The sequence below is a fragment of the Gymnoscopelus microlampas genome, assembly GCF_963454915.1.
Source record: "Gymnoscopelus microlampas genome assembly, chromosome: 1".
NCBI classification, from domain to species: Eukaryota; Metazoa; Chordata; class Actinopteri; order Myctophiformes; family Myctophidae; genus Gymnoscopelus; species Gymnoscopelus microlampas.
The window spans coordinates 54,549,275-54,571,301 of NC_139962.1; the positions used below are offsets into that span (position 1 = coordinate 54,549,275).

The 22,027-nt window shown below is 40.3% G+C and overlaps 1 protein-coding gene across 1 annotated transcript in view; it reads left to right on the forward strand.

Annotated features, from left to right (window-relative positions):
* thsd4 (thrombospondin type 1 domain containing 4) overlaps positions 1 to 22,027 on the forward strand; it is a 122,097-nt gene that overhangs the window by 72,415 nt on the left and 27,655 nt on the right. The window contains exon 6 of the mRNA XM_084075402.1: positions 21,488 to 21,692. Within this exon, the coding sequence (XP_083931528.1) occupies positions 21,488 to 21,692 (205 nt within the window). The remainder of the gene's footprint in view (positions 1 to 21,487; positions 21,693 to 22,027) is intronic.

Here is a 22,027-nt window from a genome sequence, read left to right on the forward strand (position 1 = left end):
GATACACACCCGGTCATCAAAGCACCCGGACCGTAGCACTACGGTCTCGGCGCTTAACAGTTGGATTTAATGGACCGTAGGACTACGTTCTTGGCGTTTAATGTGTTAACTGTCAAAGTGTCTTCCTTGAGCAAGACACAACTGCTCCTGTGTGTGAATAGGTGAATGTAAAGCTGAGGGGATGTACATCCTTTCACATCGGTACAGTTTGCACCCTTTCACACCTGCCAGCTTAACCACAGGGAACCACTGAGAGCTGCTCTGGCAGGGTTCCAGTAAGTCCCCGGATAGCATTATCCATGCACTTCTTTCCCAATACATATTTTCCCAGCCAGTCAAAACATTCAGTTTGACTCAAAGCGTTTGGCTCTGCTAAGACAGACGGTACAGTGAACGTCTTGCTTTGAAGCAGAGAGGACAGGGAAGTGAAACAAGATTGAATTCCCATTATGGAATTTCAAGTTACACCAGCAACAACAACGACAAACATCTGAGTGTGTAAAAACTTTGGGGAAGTGAAATACGAGGACGCTGTGCAATAGTTTTAGGAATTCTATTCTATTCTATTCTATTCTAAGCATACAATGGTTCTGTCATTAGTGGGCATCATTACTTCATAAATTACAACCAGAGGTGGAAAGTAACTAAGTACATTTACTCAAGTATTGTATTTAAGTACAATTTTGAGGTATTTTTTTTACTTTACTGGAGTATTTCCAATTTTCTGTACTTTTGCTTTTACTCCACTACAATTATTTGAAAACGTTAGTTACTTTGTAGATTTGGATTAATATTACAAAACATACATTAACCACTTCAGCCCTATATACATTTCAGCCATTTGAAAATAGCCGATCTACAAGCTCACAATGCGTCGCGATGCGACGCATTGTGAGCTTGTAGATCTGCTATTTTCAAAAGATTTGTATACATTGTATACATTTGAAAACTTGTGAAAACGGACATTCTGCATGATTAGTACTTTCTACTTTTGGTACTTTAAGTACATTTTGATACCAATTCTTTTGTGCTTTTACTAAAGTAAATTTTGAATTCCGGACTTTTACTTGTAACAGAGTATTTCTACATTGCAGTATTGATACTTTTACTTAAAGGGACATTTCACCCCTGGAAGAAAATGACCCAATGGTAATGAAGTTTAGGACTCAATTATTATTATTTTTGTGTATGATCTGTGTTTTGAGATATCTAGTAATCTTCTAGCATCTCGTGACGTTATTTACGTCACGAGATGTTATGTCATTCCTTTTCCGCACTACATGTTGTCTCGACGCGTCTCACACAGACCAGCTCCAAAGACCGCCCCAATGGGGTGTCCCCACACAGTCACTCCCATTAGCTGCGCCCCCCGTTGCAGAGTGAGACTTTACTTTACCTGAGTTATCTTCTGATAGTTGTACTTGAATGTTGACATGAAATAATAATCCTGTGTAGTGTTTCATAAGCGCAAGCGTGAAAAAAAAAAGACAGCGTGGAGAGGCAGCTGGTAAACAAACCGTCGCGAAAGGCTAGGATAAAAATACCAAGGATTCGACAGTGATGTCACTACTATGCGACACGGAAGTAGAACTGCATGAAGATAGCAAGGATTTGACAGTGATATGACATCACTAACGAATCCTTGGACATATATGTAACTAGATGAACATGTGCTAGGTTCACGTTCTTCAGTCAGTGTTGCCAGATATTGTGAGAGAAATAAGCAACCAGGTCTAAGAAAACAAACCCAAAAGAGGATAACTAGGCCAACTTTACCTAGACATGTACATGGGATATTATATATTTGAAAATTGCCGATCTACAAGCTCACAACGCTTCGCTACCCATTGTGAGCTTGTAGATCTGCTATTTACAAAAAAATCTTGAGGGGGAAAAAGTGCAAAATGTGGAATATTTTTGACAAATATCTGTTAGGGGCTCCCTGGCACAAATTATAATTTCAGATGGGGGACTGTGGAAAAATACATGAACATGTTTGAGAACCACTGGTTTAAACAACAATCAAAACATTTGGAAACAAGCCCAAATATCAACTACATTTTAGAAAGAAGCCGCTTATAATAAGCAGACATGGCAACACTGCCATGCTGTTTGAATGTTGTCGTTGGAGATCACACCCACATAGAATCTCCCCTGCCACAAGGAGGGGCAGTAAACCAAAGCATTATGGTCATTGTAGTAATGCAGCAGTCCAGTCAAACCGTAGTCAAACACACAGATTTCATTATTTTTTTGGCCATAGGGTGCAAATTTAAAATTGTGCTACTGTTATCTACTACAAATACTATTACCATTGAGTGATTGCAGTTTCTTCCAGGGGTGAAATGCTCCTTTAAGTTAAAAATGTGAGTACTTTTTTCAACCACTGATTGCAACGATATTTCAATCCATTACACAGTGGTGTCTTAGCCACTTACTTTCAGCCTGCCATCCCTATTTTGGGCAAAAATGTATCGAATAATAAAATAAAAACATACAGCTCACAATGCAATGCGTTGTGAGCGTGTACATTAAGTGTAGAAGTCCTAACCTATTGCACACAGTATTTGACTGAAACCAAAGACAATACCATCTCAAATGGTATTTGTAGGATGTGGTCAGTCTGAGAGATATGTGTAAGATCTCAGTTAATGTCATTTCCATGCTTGTGACCGTCATGTCCACTATAAATTCTCCACTATAAATTCTTCTTCGTCGGGATGATGTTGCCTCAGCTTTCTCGACCTGGGAGCCCTCTAAAGTAAATATTGCATTTCCAGATGAGCTTGCATGGCGTGTCATTGGCCCGGCCAAATCTTGATAACAACGATGGCAGGTGTCCAAAGGTCTCTGCATGCATCTCTCTTGTACGTTCGGAGGAGCTGGAAGATATTGGGCCCATAATGTTCACCAAATAACCCCTTTTTTTTACCCGTTCCTCGTAAATCTGCTCTTAAAGGGATGTGCTACTTTCATCTCAGAGTGCATTTTTTTAACGGTTGAAATGAGCGATTTGACTATGCTTTAATCTTAAAGTTTTCTTGAGAGAATTGTGAGTCAAATGTCATAGATTTCTGTTCAGAGATTTCTCTATTCCAGATGGTAATGCACAGTTTAACCCATTAAGACCGGGAACGACGCATCTGTCTGTCATTTTCTTTATTTCTTTGGCTATTCAAAAATAGCAGATATACAGGCTCATAGCTCGGCACCAAGTGGCGCGCTACGAGCTTGTAGATCTGCTTTTTTTTTTTTTATTGTGAAAATTCGTGCAAATCTTTGAATATATATATTTTTCAAAGCGACCATCTCAAAATATTTTGTTCCAGGGACCCCCAGAAGCAAAGATTTGAGTTAAAATGAATATATATATATTCAAAAATTTGCACAAATTTTCACGATTTTTCAAAAATAGCAGATCTACAAGCTCATAGCGCGGCACTCGGTGCCGCGCTATGAGCTTGTATATCTGCTATTTTTTGAGTGGTGCCAACCACTCCTACATTTGACTTGTGTCCGTGTGTCCGTGTGTCCGTCCGTCCGTATGTCCGTCCGTATGTTTGAGCACGGCTGATTGGTCAAGCTTCACGTGTCACGTGACAACATATTGTTGCTGATTGTTGCGGATGCAACCAGTTACACTTTCAAAGGCACCACTCTCTTCACACTGGGTGTGATTTTTTTATAGCCAAAGAAATCTTAAAATGACACAGATGCGTTCCCGGATTGAATGGGTTAATAGATCTGCTGATATGATTAAGATATAACCATCTTTCTCACCTTATTTAGTTTGTTCTGGAGGGTATAACAAGGAACGTTTTGATATAGGATGGCAAAAGCATCTTTTTTTCTTTTTCTTTTTACACAGCTTATGATGGTTTCATAAGCGCTGATATAGCTGAGAGAGGCTGATGGAATTGCCATGGCTCACAGGGTTTAAAGACTTTCCATTAGAACCAAAAACTGTCAACCGTGATGCTGTGAAGGAAATCAAGTCTCATTGAGGACGTATATAACATAAAGCGTCCTGCCAGCGGGGGATTCTCAATGGCTTCTTCAATTGTTCACTCCGATTCTCTCATTTGGCTGAGGTTGAAATACCATTTTAATATCTGTCTCCGAGGCACTCGGAATTCTGGGCCCCGGGGCTAGCATACCACACTAGAGCTCGGTTCAACCGGATTATCTACATAACAGAACGGATGATGAATGTCAAGTGATGATTGTTTTTCCTAAATGGATATACAGTGTTTTTTTTTTAAATAGAATGCACCACTTGTGCCAAAGAACGAACGGAGCTGTTTCACTTGAATGGCCCAATCCCCTAATTGGCCTCCACCGAGACGCCACTGTTGGCTTTGTTTGCATAGTGATTTCTTGGATTGAAGAAATATTTTGTGTACTCACTATGAAATGTGTTGCCCGGGCTTTGGATGTTATAAGCAGTGGTGTAGTAAGTAACTTAGTACATTTACTCAAGTACTGTACTTAAGTACAAAGTTGAGGTGCTTTTACTTTACCGGAGCATTTACAAATTGTCTATACTTTGACTTCTACTCCACTAACAGCTCAGAGGCAAATATTGTACTTCTACTCCACTATAATTATTTGAAAACTGTAGTTACTAGTTACTTTGCAGATATAAATTATTATATTATAAAACATACCACTTTAGCCCTATTTTATACATATGCTATTTGAAAATAGCAGATCTACAAGCTCACAACGCGTTGTGAGCTTGTAGATCGGCTATTTTCAAACATTTTAGTACTTTTACTCTTGGTACTTTAAGAACATTTTGATGCCAATACTTTTGTACTTTTACTCTAGTAAATGTTTTATTCCAGACTTTTACTTGTAACAGAGTGCTTCCACATTGCAGTATTGATACTTTTTACTAAAGTAAAATTGATGCATTTTAGTACTTTTTCCACCACTGGTATAAGCCTTGTCAGGGTGGGATATGTAAAGACGCCAGCGTAATGCTGTGTTTTCAGGTTGCGTGGGAGCTATGTTGACATTTTTCATGTTTGGTAAACACCACATTCGAAACTGTACTTTTTAAGTTATGTGGCAATGACACGACTTTCAACAGCTTTTGTTTCCCTGTCCCATAAGTGGAACCTCTTTCCAAGGACACGTGAAAATATAACCGTATACCCGACATTACGGCTGGCTCAGAATGCATTCCAGATTTCCTCTACTGTATAACAATACGTCAAAAAGGGGAGACTGTAAACCCTGGGCTGGATCCAATATATCTAACCCCGCACGGTCGATGTGATGATGGATCATTTATGTACAGTATATACGGCTGCCTCCCAAACAGCTGCCTCCGCTGGACGGATGATGCTGATGGAGGAGCCTGGACCAAGCCTCCTCCAGCAGCATCTGCTGTTGTCAGTCCACTGTCAGCCTTGGTTCTTGGATCTGCCTGTCAGTAGAGGATATGACCGCCATAAACACCGGGACCGGGGAGAGACAAAGCACAGACTCTGGACATAAAAAAGCCCAATCGGATTGTTGAATGTGTGACAGGGTAGCAACCGCACACGGCAACTGTTTCCTCTCTCTCGGAAACTCGGTGGATGTTGTTAACAAACCTTTTCAACATTTGTAGATCAGAAACTGTTTGTGTTTGACTGCACAAGATGAAATAGAGATCCTTTCCAGACAAGCTGACATTGTTTGCAAAAGCTTCTTTTTTTTTTAAAGATCCCATAGCCTGGAGTCACGATTGCGCTGTGATTGGCTAGTTTGTTGTTATACCAAAATGAGGATAGACTACATCCCATGACCTTCGAGGAGCGATTGTTCTGCTAGTTCACTTTTGGGGTGACCAAACCATGCTGTAACTATATCACTCCGTCAGTCTATCTGTCTATCCATGGTGCACGGTGCATGTGTGGGCAACACATAACCTGTGTTTCAACAATGGGGAGTCAGTCAGTCAGTCAGTCAGTCAGTCAGTAAGTAAGTCGGTTTGTAAGTCAATAAGTAACACATTATTCCAACTTATTTTTGCCAGGTCCAGCAAAAACAAAAATATAGTTGAGCTTTGTCTCAGATCCAGGCATATTTTTTTTATGATGTTTTATTCATTTATGGCCGTGTTTTCAACCTTTTTCATATCAAGGTCCATTATTTATTCGGCATTTGAGCCACGGAACCACCGTTTGATGAGATTTAGACTCTCGGACCCAAGACTTAGAATATTTTGTTTATCGTTGGATTAAGATTTTGTCCACAATTCCATGCTGTATTGATGTTGGTACCATAGGAGAGATAACAGGCAAACGTTGATCAAAATAACAATTCTTCTACTTCTACATTCTCTAATTGTGTAGACTTCTTGTAAATAAAGTCATGCAGATGTTTAACAATAATTGAACTCTTGAGAGCGTAAAATGAAACCAAATGGACCCGTAAGGGTCCATTTGGTTTCATTTTACGCTCTCAAGAGTTAAAGATCTATAAGGGTCCATTTGGTTTCATTTTACGCTCTCAAGAGTTAAAGATCTATAAGGGTCCATTTGGTTACCAACTCTCCATCATTTAGCTGGGGACCACCTGGAACCCCCTCAAGGACCACTGGTGGTCCCCGGACCACTGGCTGAGAACCACTGATTTATGGAGATGAAGCCTATATGAGTTAAACTATATTATGTGCAGGCGGTGTAAAGAAAAACCTGGGGGCATGAAGAAATATTTACTTTACTTTAACAAAAAACAAATAAATAATAATAATAATGAACAAAGGTAAAGTTGAGGAACACCCAGACTGTGAGTCTTGCTACCATTTAGGCAGAACATCTCCCCACGTTTTTGAGTCTTCATTAGTCAAAAGTCGCTTGACATGGACCCACCCTGAGTTGGAACGACACACACACACACACACACACACACACACACACACACACACACACACACACACACACACACACACACACACACACACACACACACACACACACACACACACACACACACACACAGTCAGCTCAGCCCACATGCTTTTAGTTGTGACTGACTGGTCCCCGTGCAGCATCCAGCACAAGGCCTTTTTTTCCACCGCATCTCAAAGTTAATTTACTGTAGGCGGGGATGGAGTTAACACATTAAGACCCGGAACGATATCTGTGTAATTCTTTTTTTCTTTCTTTGGGCTATTCAAAAATAGCCATGAGCTTGTAGATCTGCTATTTTTGGAAAAATCATAAAAAGTTGTGCAAATATTTGAATATGTATTTTTTAAAGGGAACATTTTTGACTCAAATCTTTGCTTCTGGGGGGTCCTTGACATCAAAAAGTTTGAGAACCGCTGATATAGAAACATGTTTAAAAAAGAAAAAACTGTAGGATTTAGAAGGCATTTGTAGAATCCCCAGAAGCAAAGATTTGAGTAAAAAATGTCTGCTTTAAAAAAACATATAAAGATTTGCACATATTTTCACGATTTTTCTCAAATATCAGATCTACAAGCTCATGAGCTTGTAGATCTGCTATTTTTGAATAGCCCCAAAGAAATCTTAAGATGACACAGATGCGTTCCCGCTCTTAATGGGTTAAAAGCGCTCGCAGCACGCCGTATCCAACATTCCTGTTAATTTAAAGCATGAAGTCATTCTGACCACTCAATTTCTAGTCATATTTGCATTCCTGTGTGGTGGGGGACCACAAACCAGGGGCCCCCACACATTGTTAAAAGCATTATTATTGCAAGGCTGCTGTAACTTATGCCAGCGCTGTCGGGGAAGGGATTCTGTGACAGATTGCCTGTGCAACCGTATATCTTGACAGCATGCATGTTTAGCATTTAACCCATTATGACCGGGAACGCATCTGTGTGTCATTTTTAGATTTCTTTGGATATTCAAAAATAGCAGATATACAAGCTCATAGCGCGGCACCAATGAGCTATGAGCTTGTAGATCTGCTATTTTTGAAACATGAAAAGTTGCGCAAATATTATTTTTCCCCCTTTTTTTTAGCTGACATTTTTAACTCAAATCTTTGCTTCTGGGGGTTCCTGGAACTAAATATTTTACAAATGTTTGCTGTAAAAAATATATAATCCAAGATTTTGCCGCACATTTTCACGATTTCTAGCAGATCTACAAGCTCATAGCGCGGCACTCGGTGCCGCGCTATGAGCTTGTATATCTGCTGTTTTTGAATAGCCAAAGAAATCTAAAAATGACACACAGATGCGTTCCCGGTCTTAATGGGTTAAGCTATGATGGAAGCATGATATTTACCGTCCCCACCCACCAACTAACCCTGCCATTGGCTCGGAGAGATTTGCAGCGCCTCTAAATCTTTATTTCTAGACTAGACGCCTCTGCACACATGCTACTGGAAGGGGAAAAAAAGAGAAGAAAAACGTAGCTGCCATTAATTTTTGCAATTACTGTGTCAAGGGTCCCCATAATATCTGTATTATGATGTGCTTCTCTGTGGTGGTCTGTTAGATTTATGCAATATGCTCCATGTTCTCGGAGAGATACTGTAGAGTGGGTTACATTAAACTTCAGGGGTCAGTCAGCACACATTACAGCAGTGGTGGAATGACATTTTTTTACTTAAGTAAAAGTATCAATCAATACTGCAATGTAGAAATACTCTGTTACAAGTAAAAGCCTGGAATAAAAAATGGACTTGAGTAAAAGTAGAAAAGTATTCGTATCAAAATGTACTTAAAGTACCAAAAGTAGAAAGTACTCATTATGCAGAATGTCAAATGTTTAAAAATCCTGAAGTGGTTAATGTATGTTTTTTAATAATAATCAAAATCTATAAACTAACTAAAGTTTTTCAATAATTGTAGTTGGGTAAACGTACAATATTTGCCTCCGAGATGTAGTGGAGTAGAAGTAAAAGTATTGAAAATTGGAAATATACCTACATTTTTGACTTAAGTAAAGTTCTTGAGTAAATGTACTTAGTTACTTTACACCTCTGCATTACGGTACATATATACTGTACTGTAGGGGTGCAAGATGTGAGAAATCCACAGTGACAAGTGCCACCAACAATAACACAGTGTGAGTTTCATTTTGTTTCTGCAATTTCAGCTATTCAGCGAGTAAACGCCAGTTCCTAGTGTGTGTGTGTGGGGGAAATACCGTCGAGATTTACTTAAAGAATAATGTTATTTTCAGCGTTCCCCTGTTGACTGCGAGTCGACTCCACTATCCTGACACGCCTAACCATTTCCAGATGAAGGTATACGCTCTAAGTGACAGTTTAAAATCCCTGGTATACTGTAGTTCCACCGAGAAACGGGGTGTTTTTTCTTCTCCAGATGGCATTAAACCACCCACAGAGAAAAGATGAAAATAAAAGACAGTAACGATGTGGCCCCTGACTAAAAAAATAAAATAAAAGCCAAAGTACAGCACGCAATGCAGTGGTGGAAGAAGTACAGTAAAAGTAGCAATACCACAATGTAAAAATACTCTGTTACAAGTAAAAGGCCTGTGTTCAAAATGTTACTTGAGTAAAAGTACAAAAGTATTGGCATCAACATATACTTAAAGCAGTGGTTCTCAACCTGTGGGTCGGGACCCCCAGGGGGGTCACCACATGATTTTGGGGGGGGTCCGCAGATGACAGTGAAAAATGTTTAAAAAAAGAAATGTGTACCAAAAAAAAAAAAAAAAAAAAAGACAGAAAGAGGCAAACATTGTGAAAATAGCTGATCCACAAGCGAGGTGTTTTCCACAATATTTATCTGTGGAACAGAGTCAAACTAAATGTAATGCCTCAACTCCTACAATTCCAAGTGTTTGTCTAGGTGGGGGTCCCCAGTTCAAATATGATTCTTTTTGGCAATGCGACGCGTTATGAGCGTTATACATAGGCTATTTGCCTAAATGACTTAGAAAAGGCCAAAGCACAGCAGCACGCATGTCCCCGAAAAAAGGAAAAAGAAAGTCTCCAGCCCCCCCTCTGGGCTGGAGTGTTCATCTCCGTTCCAAAGGCTGCGTGGGATTTGAGCAAAAGGGCCTTCTTTCCCTCTGCTAGAGGAACAGCTAAGTCTCTCCCATGTCCTTAGCTGTGGCTCATGTGTTCTGACACCCCCCCGACACCTCGTTTTGACGGGGTCGCGGTAGCGGTCACCCCCTTGTCAGGGAACAGCCCCGAGGGGGCGAGATCTGACTGTTTTCAGGGGGGATTAACCCTTTAAGGACCCGGGAAACGCATCTGTGTCGTTTTTTAGATTTCGTTTGGCTATTCAAAAAAAAGCAGATCTACAAGCTCATAGCGCGGCACTCGGTGCCGCGCTATGAGCTTGTAGATCTGCTTTTTTTTTTTTTTTATCAACTTTTTTGCAAATCTTTGAATATATATATATATATGCATATATTTTTAAAGCGAACATTTTTAACTGAAATCTTTGCTTCTGGGGGGTTCTACAAATGTCTTCTAAATCCTAACAGTTTGTTTTTTGAAAAAATATATGTTGCTATATATATCAGTGGTTCTCAAACATTTTCATGTCAAGGACCCCCAAAATGATATGTATTTGGCCGTGGACCCCCATCTCAAAATATTTTGCTCCAGAGACCCCCAGAAGCAAGGATTTGAGTTAAAAATGTATATATATAGATTTATATATTCAAAGATTTGCACACATTTTCACAACTTTTTTTCCCCCCCAAAAAAATATTTTGAATATCCCAAGGAAATCTTAAATTGACACAGATGCGTTCTCGGCCTTAAGGGGTTAATCGGGCAGACAGATCAGGATGTGTGTGATTTGTATGGCATGCCAGACTAATGCTGAAAAGTCTGTCTTGACAGTCGGACGATTTAAAGGGCGCAACTGTCCACATCACTAGATATCAAATGATTTGCCTTAGCTCTACTAATGCTTCCTGGATTGTAGAACTCGAAGCTACTTTGGCTCCTTACCATATCTAAGGAGTGGAAATCCTACATTAGGGTGTTTTTTTTTGTCCCCCCCCCCCCCCCCCCTTGCTAAAAAGTTCACGGTCATGTGATGTATAATGCCGATAGCTCAGATTGTCTGTTCATAAATTCAGTGGTGGAAAAAGTACTCCAATGTTTTACTTAGGTAAAAGTATCAATACTGCAATGTAGAAGTACTCTGATACAGGTAAAAGTCTGGTGTGCAAAATGTACTTGAGTAAAAGTACAAAAGTACTGGTATCAAAATGTACTTAAAGTACCAAAAGTAAAAGTACTGAAATGTTTGAAAATAGCAGATCTACAAGCTCACAACGTGTCGCATCGAGCTTGTAGATCGGCTATTTTCAAATAGCCTTGGTATATAATAGGACTAAAGTGGTTAATGTATGTTTTATAATGTAATAATTTATATCTACAAAGTAACTAGTAACTAAAGTTTTCAAATAATTGTAGTGGAGTAAACGTACAATATTTTGCCTCTGAGATGTAGTGGAGTAGAAGTAAAAGTATTTGAAATCGGAAATACTCAAGTAAAGTACAAATACCACACAATTGTACTTAAGTACAGTACTTGAGTACACGTACTTAGTTACTTTCCACCACTGCATAAATTATGGTCCCGGCTCTCTCCTCTGACACTAATATGTGGTGATTCAGAGCCTTTCCCAGGCAAATGGCTACAGATAACCTCTTAGCCTGTCAGAATCTTTATGAGGTGGAGGATTACTTTACTCCCCGTTTTTTTTCTCTCCGTAGCTTGAAGGCTAGCTGAATTGATAGCTGTGATAATTGTGTTATTTTAGGTCAAGGGATTTATGTTGAAAATGGATATGTGAAAGAAAGATTCATTGGGTATGCTACGTAACCGATAGCCTTCCTTAGGCTGCCATGAGCAGCAAGCCTTTCCCCCCCTTTTTTTCCTGTGGTGCACTCACTGAAGCCAGTCAAAATATTATGAAAAGTTACAGTGTTTTATAGTATATTGCAGTGGGTATACCATAGTGTTATTAGGCACTTTGTCATATATGATACACAGTACAAATCCAGTGGTGGAAAAGGTAGGCTACTGCCATTTTTTTTACTTAAGTAAAAGTATCAATACTGCAATGTAGAAATACTCTGTTAGGGCGCGCTCCCACCAAAACATGGTCGGCTAGCGTTAAACGCAGGTTGTGCGCGGCCACAGTTTTTTGCAGCCAGCGGATTCTAAAAAAACGGGAGTGATGCGCCTGTCACTCGCTTTCTGGACCCTCCCCGTAGCCCGCCTTCTGCCTTGAGCACCATGGTGCTTCCTGAGTCTTGGGACGGTCCGCCTTCGACTCACCCGATTGGACAGAGGGGGAAAATCAGCTCCTGCTTCCAGCAGTTTTATGCTTCAAATGGAAAAGTCGTGTAGAGCGGATAAACGCACGGTCTGCGCGACATGCGGAAAGATCCGCTCTTGCGTGAATCCACGCATTTACATTGACAAATCATTAGCAGATTCTGCCCCAGAGGTAAAATAAAAGTGCGTGGGAACGCGCCCTAAGGGCACGGTCATACCGCACTTTTATTTTACCTATGGGGCGGAATCTCCCAATGCTTTGTCAATGCAAATGCGTGGATTCATGGGAAAAATCCGCAAGACCATGAATCCACGCATTTGCGTTGACAAAGCATTGGCAGATTCCACCCCAGAGGTAAAATAAAAGTGCGGTGGGACCGTGCCCTTACAAGTGAAAATCCGGAATTCAAAATTGACTTGACATGTCAAAGTACAAAAGTGTTGGTATCAAAATGTACTTTATACCAAAAGTAGAAAGTACTCATTATGCAGAATGTCCCATTTCACAAGTTTTCAAATGCATAAAATGTATACAAATCTTTCGGGTCGCGTCGCATTGTGAGCTTGTAGATGGGCTATTTTCAAATGGCCGAAATGTATATTAGGGCTGTAGTGGTTAATGTATGTCTACAAAGTAACTAGTAACTAGTTAAAAAGTAAGTTTTCAAATAATGGAGAGAAAGTATACAATATTTGCCTCTGAGATGTAGTGGAGTAGAAGTACAAGTACTGAAAACCGGAAATACTAGAGTAAAAAAAAAGAGTAAAACATACCTAAGTACTTGAGTAAATGTACTTAGTTACTTTACACCACTGGGTGAAATCCTCAGTGTTGATTTAACCATTTTGTAACCAATTGGACCTGTAAACATGTTTTTACTGTGTGTACAGCTAGCATGTCACTCATTCTCCCTCTCAGTTTCTTCGTGCAAACAGTAACTCATATCTCTGTTTTGGTCTTTTTTGGGATATTGTTTATTTTCACTGCTTTCCCGTGTCCCGTGTTTCAATGTGCCCACAAATAAAACCATGTTCTGTTTGTTTTGTTCTCTCTCTCGCTAGCTGAGGCATTTCCATTCTCTGCATCATTATTTACTATCAACTTGTCCTGTTGGTTATTCAACTGTTTGCAGTCGTTGAGAAAGTAATGTTATATTTGGTGGGAAGTCATTATTTTCCTAACTACCTACTGTGACTATGGATGAGTGTGCAGTGTCAGCAGTGGTGGAAAGTAACTAAGTACATTTTACTTAAGTATTGTACTTAACATTTTACAATTTTGATGTGCTTTTACTTTACCAGAGTGTTTCTACTTTGTTATACTTTTAATTTTACTCCACTACATCACTACAATTATTAATTGTAATTATCATTACAAAATACGCTAACCACTTCAGCCCTATACTGTATATCTTTCAGCCATTTGAAAATAGCAGATCTACAAGCTCACAATGCGTTGAAGGCGCACTGTGATCTTGTAGATCGGCTATTTTCATATTTTTTTTAATACATTTTGAACTTGTGAAATGGGACATTTTGCACAATGAGTACTTTTTGATTGATTGATTGATTGATTGAAATTTTTATTAGGCAAAATAATGTAAAACAACACAGTTACATTTATAATACTTTTGTCTAAAAGGTCCGGCCAAAAAAGTCCTTGCGGACTTGTTTCCGTTGGGGTCCTTGAATTAATTTCATAGACATATATAGTAGCAACCAAACAGTTCAAAAATCAACATAAAAATACATAATCGTCTGTTTACAGGGAAACTGGTACTAGCTCCTCTTTTGGCCTCCAGAAAGATGAGTTTTTAGGGCTGTTTTGAATGAGCCCAGCGAACTGCATTTTTTGAGGAATGGGGTTAGACTATTCCATACCTTGGTGGCTGTGCTGTAGAAGGAGAATTTGCCCATGTTTGTTTTATGGGTGGGTGTTACCAGATTGTTGTTCACGCTCCCTCTAGTTTTGTGACTGTGGGTGTCACTAACTTTTTTGAGGTATTTATACAGATATGCGGGTATAGGGGGCATTTCAGGCAAATCTGCATTTAAAATTTTGAAGACCAGTCCCATTTTTAGTTGTTTAACCCTGTCTTCCACCCTGAGCCAGCCTAGGCTGGCAAAGTGAGTGGGAGAGAGGTGGGTCATGGGCCCCAGTCCGAGAAGTAGTCGAATCGGTTTGTTTTGGGAAGTTTGAAGCTTAGTCTTCAGTGACACTGAGGTGTTGGAGTACCAAGAGGAGCTAGCATAGTCAAAACGGGGCTGAATCAGGGCCCCTGAGAGGGTCCTGAGGGCCTGAGGGTTGACAAAAGAGGAAACTCTGCTTCTCTGGTTTACTCCTTTGACCACCTTTGTTGCCATGCTTTCACCTGTCAGGTATTTGTCAAGAATACATCCCAAATAGGTAATCTCTTCTTCGCTAGTGATGATTGTGTCATCGACTTTGACCTTGAAGTCATTTACCTTCATTTTACTTTTGGTACTTTAAGCATAGTTTTGATGACTATACTTTTTTTGTACTTTTACTTCAGAGTATACATTGATAATTTTACTTAAGCAAAACATGCTCCCATCACTGTCTGAAACGGAGAACCCCCACATACAAGATCGCATGTTGCTTCAGTATCCCAGATATCAAGAATATGCCCAGGCACTTTATCTGGGCTTATTGTTGTAGCCAAGATTAGAGCGTATCCGGGTTATCCAACAGAATACACGAGGATCAGAAATATCAAGAGGATATTATTATGCATGTAAACAGAACCAAGGACGTCTGTGTTATCCCATTGATACCTGGAACGCATCTGTGTCACTTTAGATGTCTTTGGCTATTCAAAAATAGCAGATATACAAGCTCATAGCGCGGCACCAAGTGCCGCGCTATGAGCTTGTAGATCTGCTATTTTTGAAAAATCGTGAAAATTATTTTTTTAATATTTTTTTCCGAATTTTTTTTATGATTTTGAATTTTTTTAGACGCTGCCTCAGGTCTTAATGGGTTAAATAACCTTGTGCTGTATTATACTGTAGCTCAATCAATTCCACGCTGAGCACATGAAGCATTTGCCAGTTTTGTCCGTTTTCTTCTCTGTTTTTTTGTACGTATGTATTTGCTCTCATGACCTGGTTTCCTATTTGTGAGGAGGTGCTCTGTATTTAGTTTGGACATGGTGGTATTTTGGCCAGGGTTACACATGAGCTTCAGTGGGTGGGTGAGAGCCAGGCTCCATGTCTCATGGAGAACACCCCCCGCTTCTTCTCTCTCTCTCCCCTTTTCCTGTCTCTTCATCCCTGGCTCTCTTCGCGCAGCATCCCTCTCCCAGCCTCTCCCTCTCGCCTAGAGCAGTGGTTCTCAAACTTTTTCATGTCAAGGACCCCCAAATTGACACTTATTAGCCCGCGGACCCCCATTACAAAAGATATGCCAGGGACCCCCATAAGAGAAGATTTTTTACGTCTCTAGCAGTGATTCTCAACCATTTTGATTTCAAGGACACCCAGTTTGATATGCATTAGGGCTACAGACCCCCATGTAATGGCATTTCTATCTCTGGGACCCCAATTTATATTGTAAAATCAATGTTAATTTAACTCTGAGTGTGTACAAATGGAACCAAATGGACCCGTTAGGGTCCATTTGGTTCCATTTGTACACTCTCAGAGTTACAGACCCATAAGGGTCCATTTTTTTCCTATCCATCATTTAGCTGGGGACCCCCTGGAACCCCCTCAAGTACCCCTGGGGGTCCCCGGACCCCACTTTGTGAACCAATGGTCTAGAGTTCTCAAATTCTGCCCCAACCCGACCCTATATCTCAATGTTTTTGGGCCGGGCCACAAAGTGAACTTTACTCGGATATCTAAATTAGTTTCAGTCAGATAACTCATGAATAGATTCAACCAATATAATAGAACAAATAGATTGAACCAATATTATAGAATGAGAATACATGTGTGGATGTAATATTTTATCTTGGCGTTCAGGCTCTGCTACATACAGTATTTCTCCCTGCTCAGCACAATTTAGACAACCATCATTAACCATTAAGAGCAGGGAGATATATATAGTACCCCCATGGGGAACAGAACTAATAGCAGAGCCCACTGGTGGTGCTGGGGTGGTGGTGAGAGCAAACAGCCGTATGACAACAAACCAGAACACACAAAGCGGAAGGAATGCAGATTTAGGTGAGCTTAAATAACCCGCCCAATTGGTCATATGATTGCCACGTCAGTGTATGACGTATGGGTCTTGCGTGACACAGTATACACCCACATAGTAATGTGCATGCTTGTAAACCTCTCGAGTGTATACTGCCTGAACTAACCTCGCAGGCTGCGTATCATTTGTCGCCTAGACCGTGTTATAAAAAAAAAACTGCCGAAAATAGCCAGAACTCAAACATCGAAAATCTGCAAAAGTGGTCGTTTTCAAGATGTTTTGGCCATTATCTCTGGAACGGAAGGTCCAATCTGCTCAGTTCAAAGCTTGTTGGATGCGTGACTTTGGGGTTTTCGGGTTATCTGGGTTTTATCCCCCCCCCCCCCCCATACGTCCCTCTTCCTCTCATTGCTCTCTCTTTCTCCCCCGTTTGACTCTTTTTCTCCCTCCCCATCTCTCCCTCCATCCTTCACTAGAATCTCTCTATCATGGATCTATCACCCTTCCTCTTCCCATCACTCCATCCCTGTGCCTTTGTTCTGTTCATCCTGCCCTCTCTCTGCCTTTCGCTCTCCTCCTGTCCTCATCTACCCTGTCGTCATCTCTTTCGTAAAGTAACTAAGTACATTTACTCAAGTACTGTACTTACGTACATTTTTTGGGTACTTTTACTTTACTGGAGTATTTCCAATTGTCAGTACTTTTTACTTCTACTCCACTACATCTCAGAGGCAAATATTGTACTTTTACTCCACTACAATTATTTGAAAACTTTAATTATTGGTTACTTGGTAGATTTAGATTATTATTACAAAACATACATTAACCACTTCAGCCCTGTATACATTTCGGCCATTTGAAAATAGACGATCTACAAGCTCACAATGCGTCGCGATGCGACGCATTGTGAGCTTGTAGATCGGCTATTTTCAAAAGATTACTATGCATTTTATGCATTTGAAAACTTGTGAAATAGCACATTCTGCATAATGAGTACTTTTACCTTTGTACTTAAAGTATATTTTGAGACCAATACTTTTGTACTTTTACTCAAGTGAATCTTGAATTCTGGACTTTCTCTCGTTCTCTCTCTCTCTCTCTAGTTCTCTGTCCTCGGCCCTATAGTGACTTATTGCTACTCCCGGTACAGCTAAGCCCAAGGAGTTCACTGCAATCTGCTGCAAAACCCTTTTTTATGACTGTCTACACATTCTTATTCGCATTTGTTGATGGGATTTATCTTTTGAAAGTTATATTCAGCACTTAAGGACCACACGTAAAGCTGGGCAGCTACACAAAGCTTTAGCAATAATAAGACCTCACCCTGGGTCAGGAAGAGATTGTTTGTGATGGTTTAACCCAATGAGACCGGGAACGCATCTGTGTGTCATTTTGAGATTTCTTCAAAAATAGCAGATATAGCGCGGCACCGAGCGATACGAGCTTGTAGATCTGATATTTTTGAACAATCGTGAAAATGTGTGCAAATCTTTGAATAAATAATATATTTTTTAAAGCGAAAATGTTTAACTTAAATCTTTGCCTCTGGGGGGTCCCTGGAACTAAATATTTTGAGATGGGGGTCCGCGGGCCAAATACATATCATTTTGGGTGGTCCTTGACATGAAAAAGTGTGAGAACCACTGATATTATAGCGTCGATTATAAAATCGTTTTTTTTTCATATATTTTTTAAACTGTTAGGATTTAGAAGACATTTGTAGAATCCCCCCAAAAGCAGAGATTTGAGTTACAAATGTTCGCTTTAAAAAACATATATATTCAATGATTTGCGCACATTTTCACGTATTTTGCAAAAAATAGCCGATCTACAAGCTCATAGCGCGGCACTCGGTGCCGCGCTATGAGCTTGTAGATCTGCTATTTTTGAATAGCCAAAATAAATGTAAAAAAAAATGACACACAGATGCGTTCCCGGGTCTTAATGGGTTAACGGCTAGGAAACGGAGGGATTCGTGTGAATGACGCATTTGGGGCGGGGCACTGTGAAGCCACGCCCCTCTGGAACACGCCCGAGCAGACAGGAAAGCATGGGAGATTGGCGGCTGTCCAATCACAGAGGATCTGAAGGAAAAGGGTCGTGCCCAATGCCGCCTGCTTTGCATCCTTGCCAAATTGAGGGGCTTCATTTATACTTTGTTCGGACGCAGTTGTCGTCGTGTATACCGGAAACAGCCGATCTACAAGCTCACAAACGTGTCTCGCTGGCTGCAACGTGTTGTGAGCTTGTAGATCTTTTTGGTATTAAATAAAGCGACACATGTGCGCAGCCAAGTATAAATCCAGCTTTAGCCTTCACAGAGGTCTTGGCATCAGCAGTGGTGGAAAGTAACTAAGCACATTTGTTCAAGTACTGTACTTAAGTACAATTTTGAGGCGCTTTTACTTTACTGTAGTATTTCCAATTTTCTATCTACTCCACGACATCTCAGAGGCAAATATTGTACTTTTACTCCACTACAATTATTTAAAAACTTTAGTTACTAGTTACTTTGAAGATTTCGATTATTATTTCAAAACATACATTAACCACTTTACTCCTATATACGTTTCGGCCATTTGAAAATAGCCGATCTACAAGCTCACAACGCGTCGCATCGCGACGCATTGTGAGCTTGTAGATCGGCTATTTTCCAAAGATTTTTATACAGTTTGAAAACTTGAAATGGGACCTTCTGCGTAATGAGTACTTTAACTTTTGGTACGTTAAGCATATTTTGATGCCAATACTTTTGTACTTTTAAGTCAATTATTTTACAAGACTATTACTTGTAACAGAGTATTTCTACATTGCAGTATTGATACTTTTACTTAAGTAAAAACATCTGAATACTTTTTTTCCCCACCACTTGGCATCAGTATGCAGTCACTGTGGGCCCCCAGTGGGAGATGGCTGAATGTTTTGGGTTGGTCCGAGAGAGAGACGGGGCCCTCGCCTCTAGTGGGACCGCTGCCAGTCCTGGAACACCTGGTAACACGTCCAGCTGCTTTTTAGGGCTTGTTGGGTTGAATTTATGGACTGCTGATTTGAGTGTTCTATACTCACTGTAGCTGCGTTTCCTGTTATTCACAGCCACCAATGAAGCCGAACAGAAAGCACTCCGCCCCCCCCGGAGGATTAGCTCAGGAAAACGTGAAAGAAAATGTGTTCTCTAACCCGTGTGCCAAGAATATGACTCCTGGAGAGGACCCAGGCCTCTGACTAATTGGTTGTTGTGTTATTTTAGTTAATTATGATGGAGTCTTATGCGGTTTCACGGCGAAGCAGGTGAAGCAAAGCCTTAGCTTTGTGAATGTATGTTACTGTGTTTTTAATCAACCTCAGCTGTGTCCTCGTCCGCTTGCACATATACAGCTAATGTACTTTTGTACGGTTTTGGAAAAACGGCCTCGACAGATCAACACCTAAAGAGTGTTGTGTGTGTGTGTTTCACTGCATGAGCCCAACACCAGCTCAGCACTTCCTTTGTTACATTCAGACTTATGGCGTTAGATGACACTTTTATCGAGAGGGAGTTCCGGCGAGTTGCAACTGTTGGAGTAAGCATCAATCGGCAGATGGGGATTACACTCCACCGCGGAGGTGTCAGGGGAGGCGCAATAGTAGAATAAATATGGATAAGAGCTAATTGGACATTTGATTCCTCTTTTTTCTCTTCAGCACAAGGGTATATTAGAGTGCAGTGGTGTGTAAAGTAACTAAGTACATTAATTACTTAAGTACTATACCTAAGTACAATTTTGAGGTATTTTTTACTTTACTGGAGTATTTCCAATTTTCAATACTTTTACTTCTACTCCACTACATCTCAGAGGCAAATATTGTACTTATACTCCACTGCAATTACGTGACAACTTTAGTTACTTTTCAGATTATGATATTATGAAACATACATTAACCACTTTAGCCCTATTATATACTTAGGCTATTGAAAATAGCAGATCTACAAGCTCACAACGTGTTGCGGTGCGACGCGTTGTGAGCTTGTAGATCTGCTATTTTCACGCATTCTAGTACTTTTACTTTTGGTAAAAAAGTACACACACACTTCTTGGAGGCCAGAGCAGAACCTCTGCCCCAAATGTTTCATATGGGCCTGTTATAGCGCCACCAGGAGGCAGATTTTTGCTAAACATTTTTTAAAATATTACTTGTGCAGATTTTGTCCAAACATCACACACATCTCTACACATTATCTCTATAGTCATGTGATCAAGATGGATCTGTCAGATTTTTTTTACTTTATTTTTACTTTAGTCTGCACTTAGTCTGCACCTTTGTGGTATTTTCTTTGTCCCTGTACATTTGCACATACTGTACGTATGTGATAATATGTCCTCTGCATTTACCCATCCTAATTATTAGGAGCATGCACTGGGTGCTATATAACACCTGGGGAGCAGTTAGTGGTTAAGTGTCTTGCTCAGGGACACTTACGGGGGATAAACCGGGGATCAGAGGTGCAAAGTAACTAAGTCTATTTACTTAAGTACCGTACTTAGTACAATTTTGAGGTATTTTCTACTTTACTGGAGTATTTCCAATTTTCTGTACTTTTATTTCTACTCCACTACATCTCAGAGGCAAATATTGTGCTTATACTCGACCACAATTATTTGAAAACTTTAGTTACTTTTTAGACTTTGATTATTATCGCAAATCCACGACCATTTGAAAATAGTAGTAGATCGGCTTATTTTCAAAAGATTTTTGTATTCATTTTGCACAATGAGTACTTTTACGTTTGCACTTTAAGTATATTTTGATACCAATACTTTTGTACTTTTACTGAAGTACATTTTGAATTACGGACTTTCACTTGTAACAGAGTATTTCTACATCGCAGTATTGATACTTTTACTTAAGTAAAACATGTGAGTACTTTTTCCACCACTGACCGGCTGATTGCCAGACGTCCTCTCCACCCATTCAGCTATTTGCCACCTCTCCCATGTCCTTCTTGAATAAGTGAATTTTACTTGTGATTTAATGCGCTGTTCATAAAGAGGGCCTCTTCTATCCCTTTACTCTCTGTGACACAGAGCCCAGGCTGCGACGAGTACCTCGGCTCGGGCAAGGTGATGGACAGGTGTGGCGTGTGCGGCGGGGACAACACGGCCTGCCGGCTGGTGTCCGGCCTCTTCCAGCACAGCCTGTCCAGGGTGGGCTACCACAAGATCGTGGAGATCCCCGAGGGAGCCACCAAGATCAACGTCACCGAGATGGTGAAGAGCCGCAACTACCTAGGTGAGATGTCAACACTTTAAACCATTAAGACCGGGAACGTATCTGTGTCATTTTAGATTTGAGCTATCACCATTATTTTATATTTTGGCTATTCAAAAATGGCAGATCTACAAGCTCATAGTGCGGCACCGAGTGCCGCACTATGAGCTTGTAGATCTGCCATTTTTGAAAAATCTTGAAAATGTGTGCAAATCTTTGAATATACATAGATTTTTTCAAGCGAAAAATTTTAACTCCAATATTTGCTTCTGGGGGTCCCTGGAACAAAACATTTTGAGATGGGGGTCCGCGGCCAAATACATATATTTTTGGGGGTCCTTGACATGGGAAAAGTT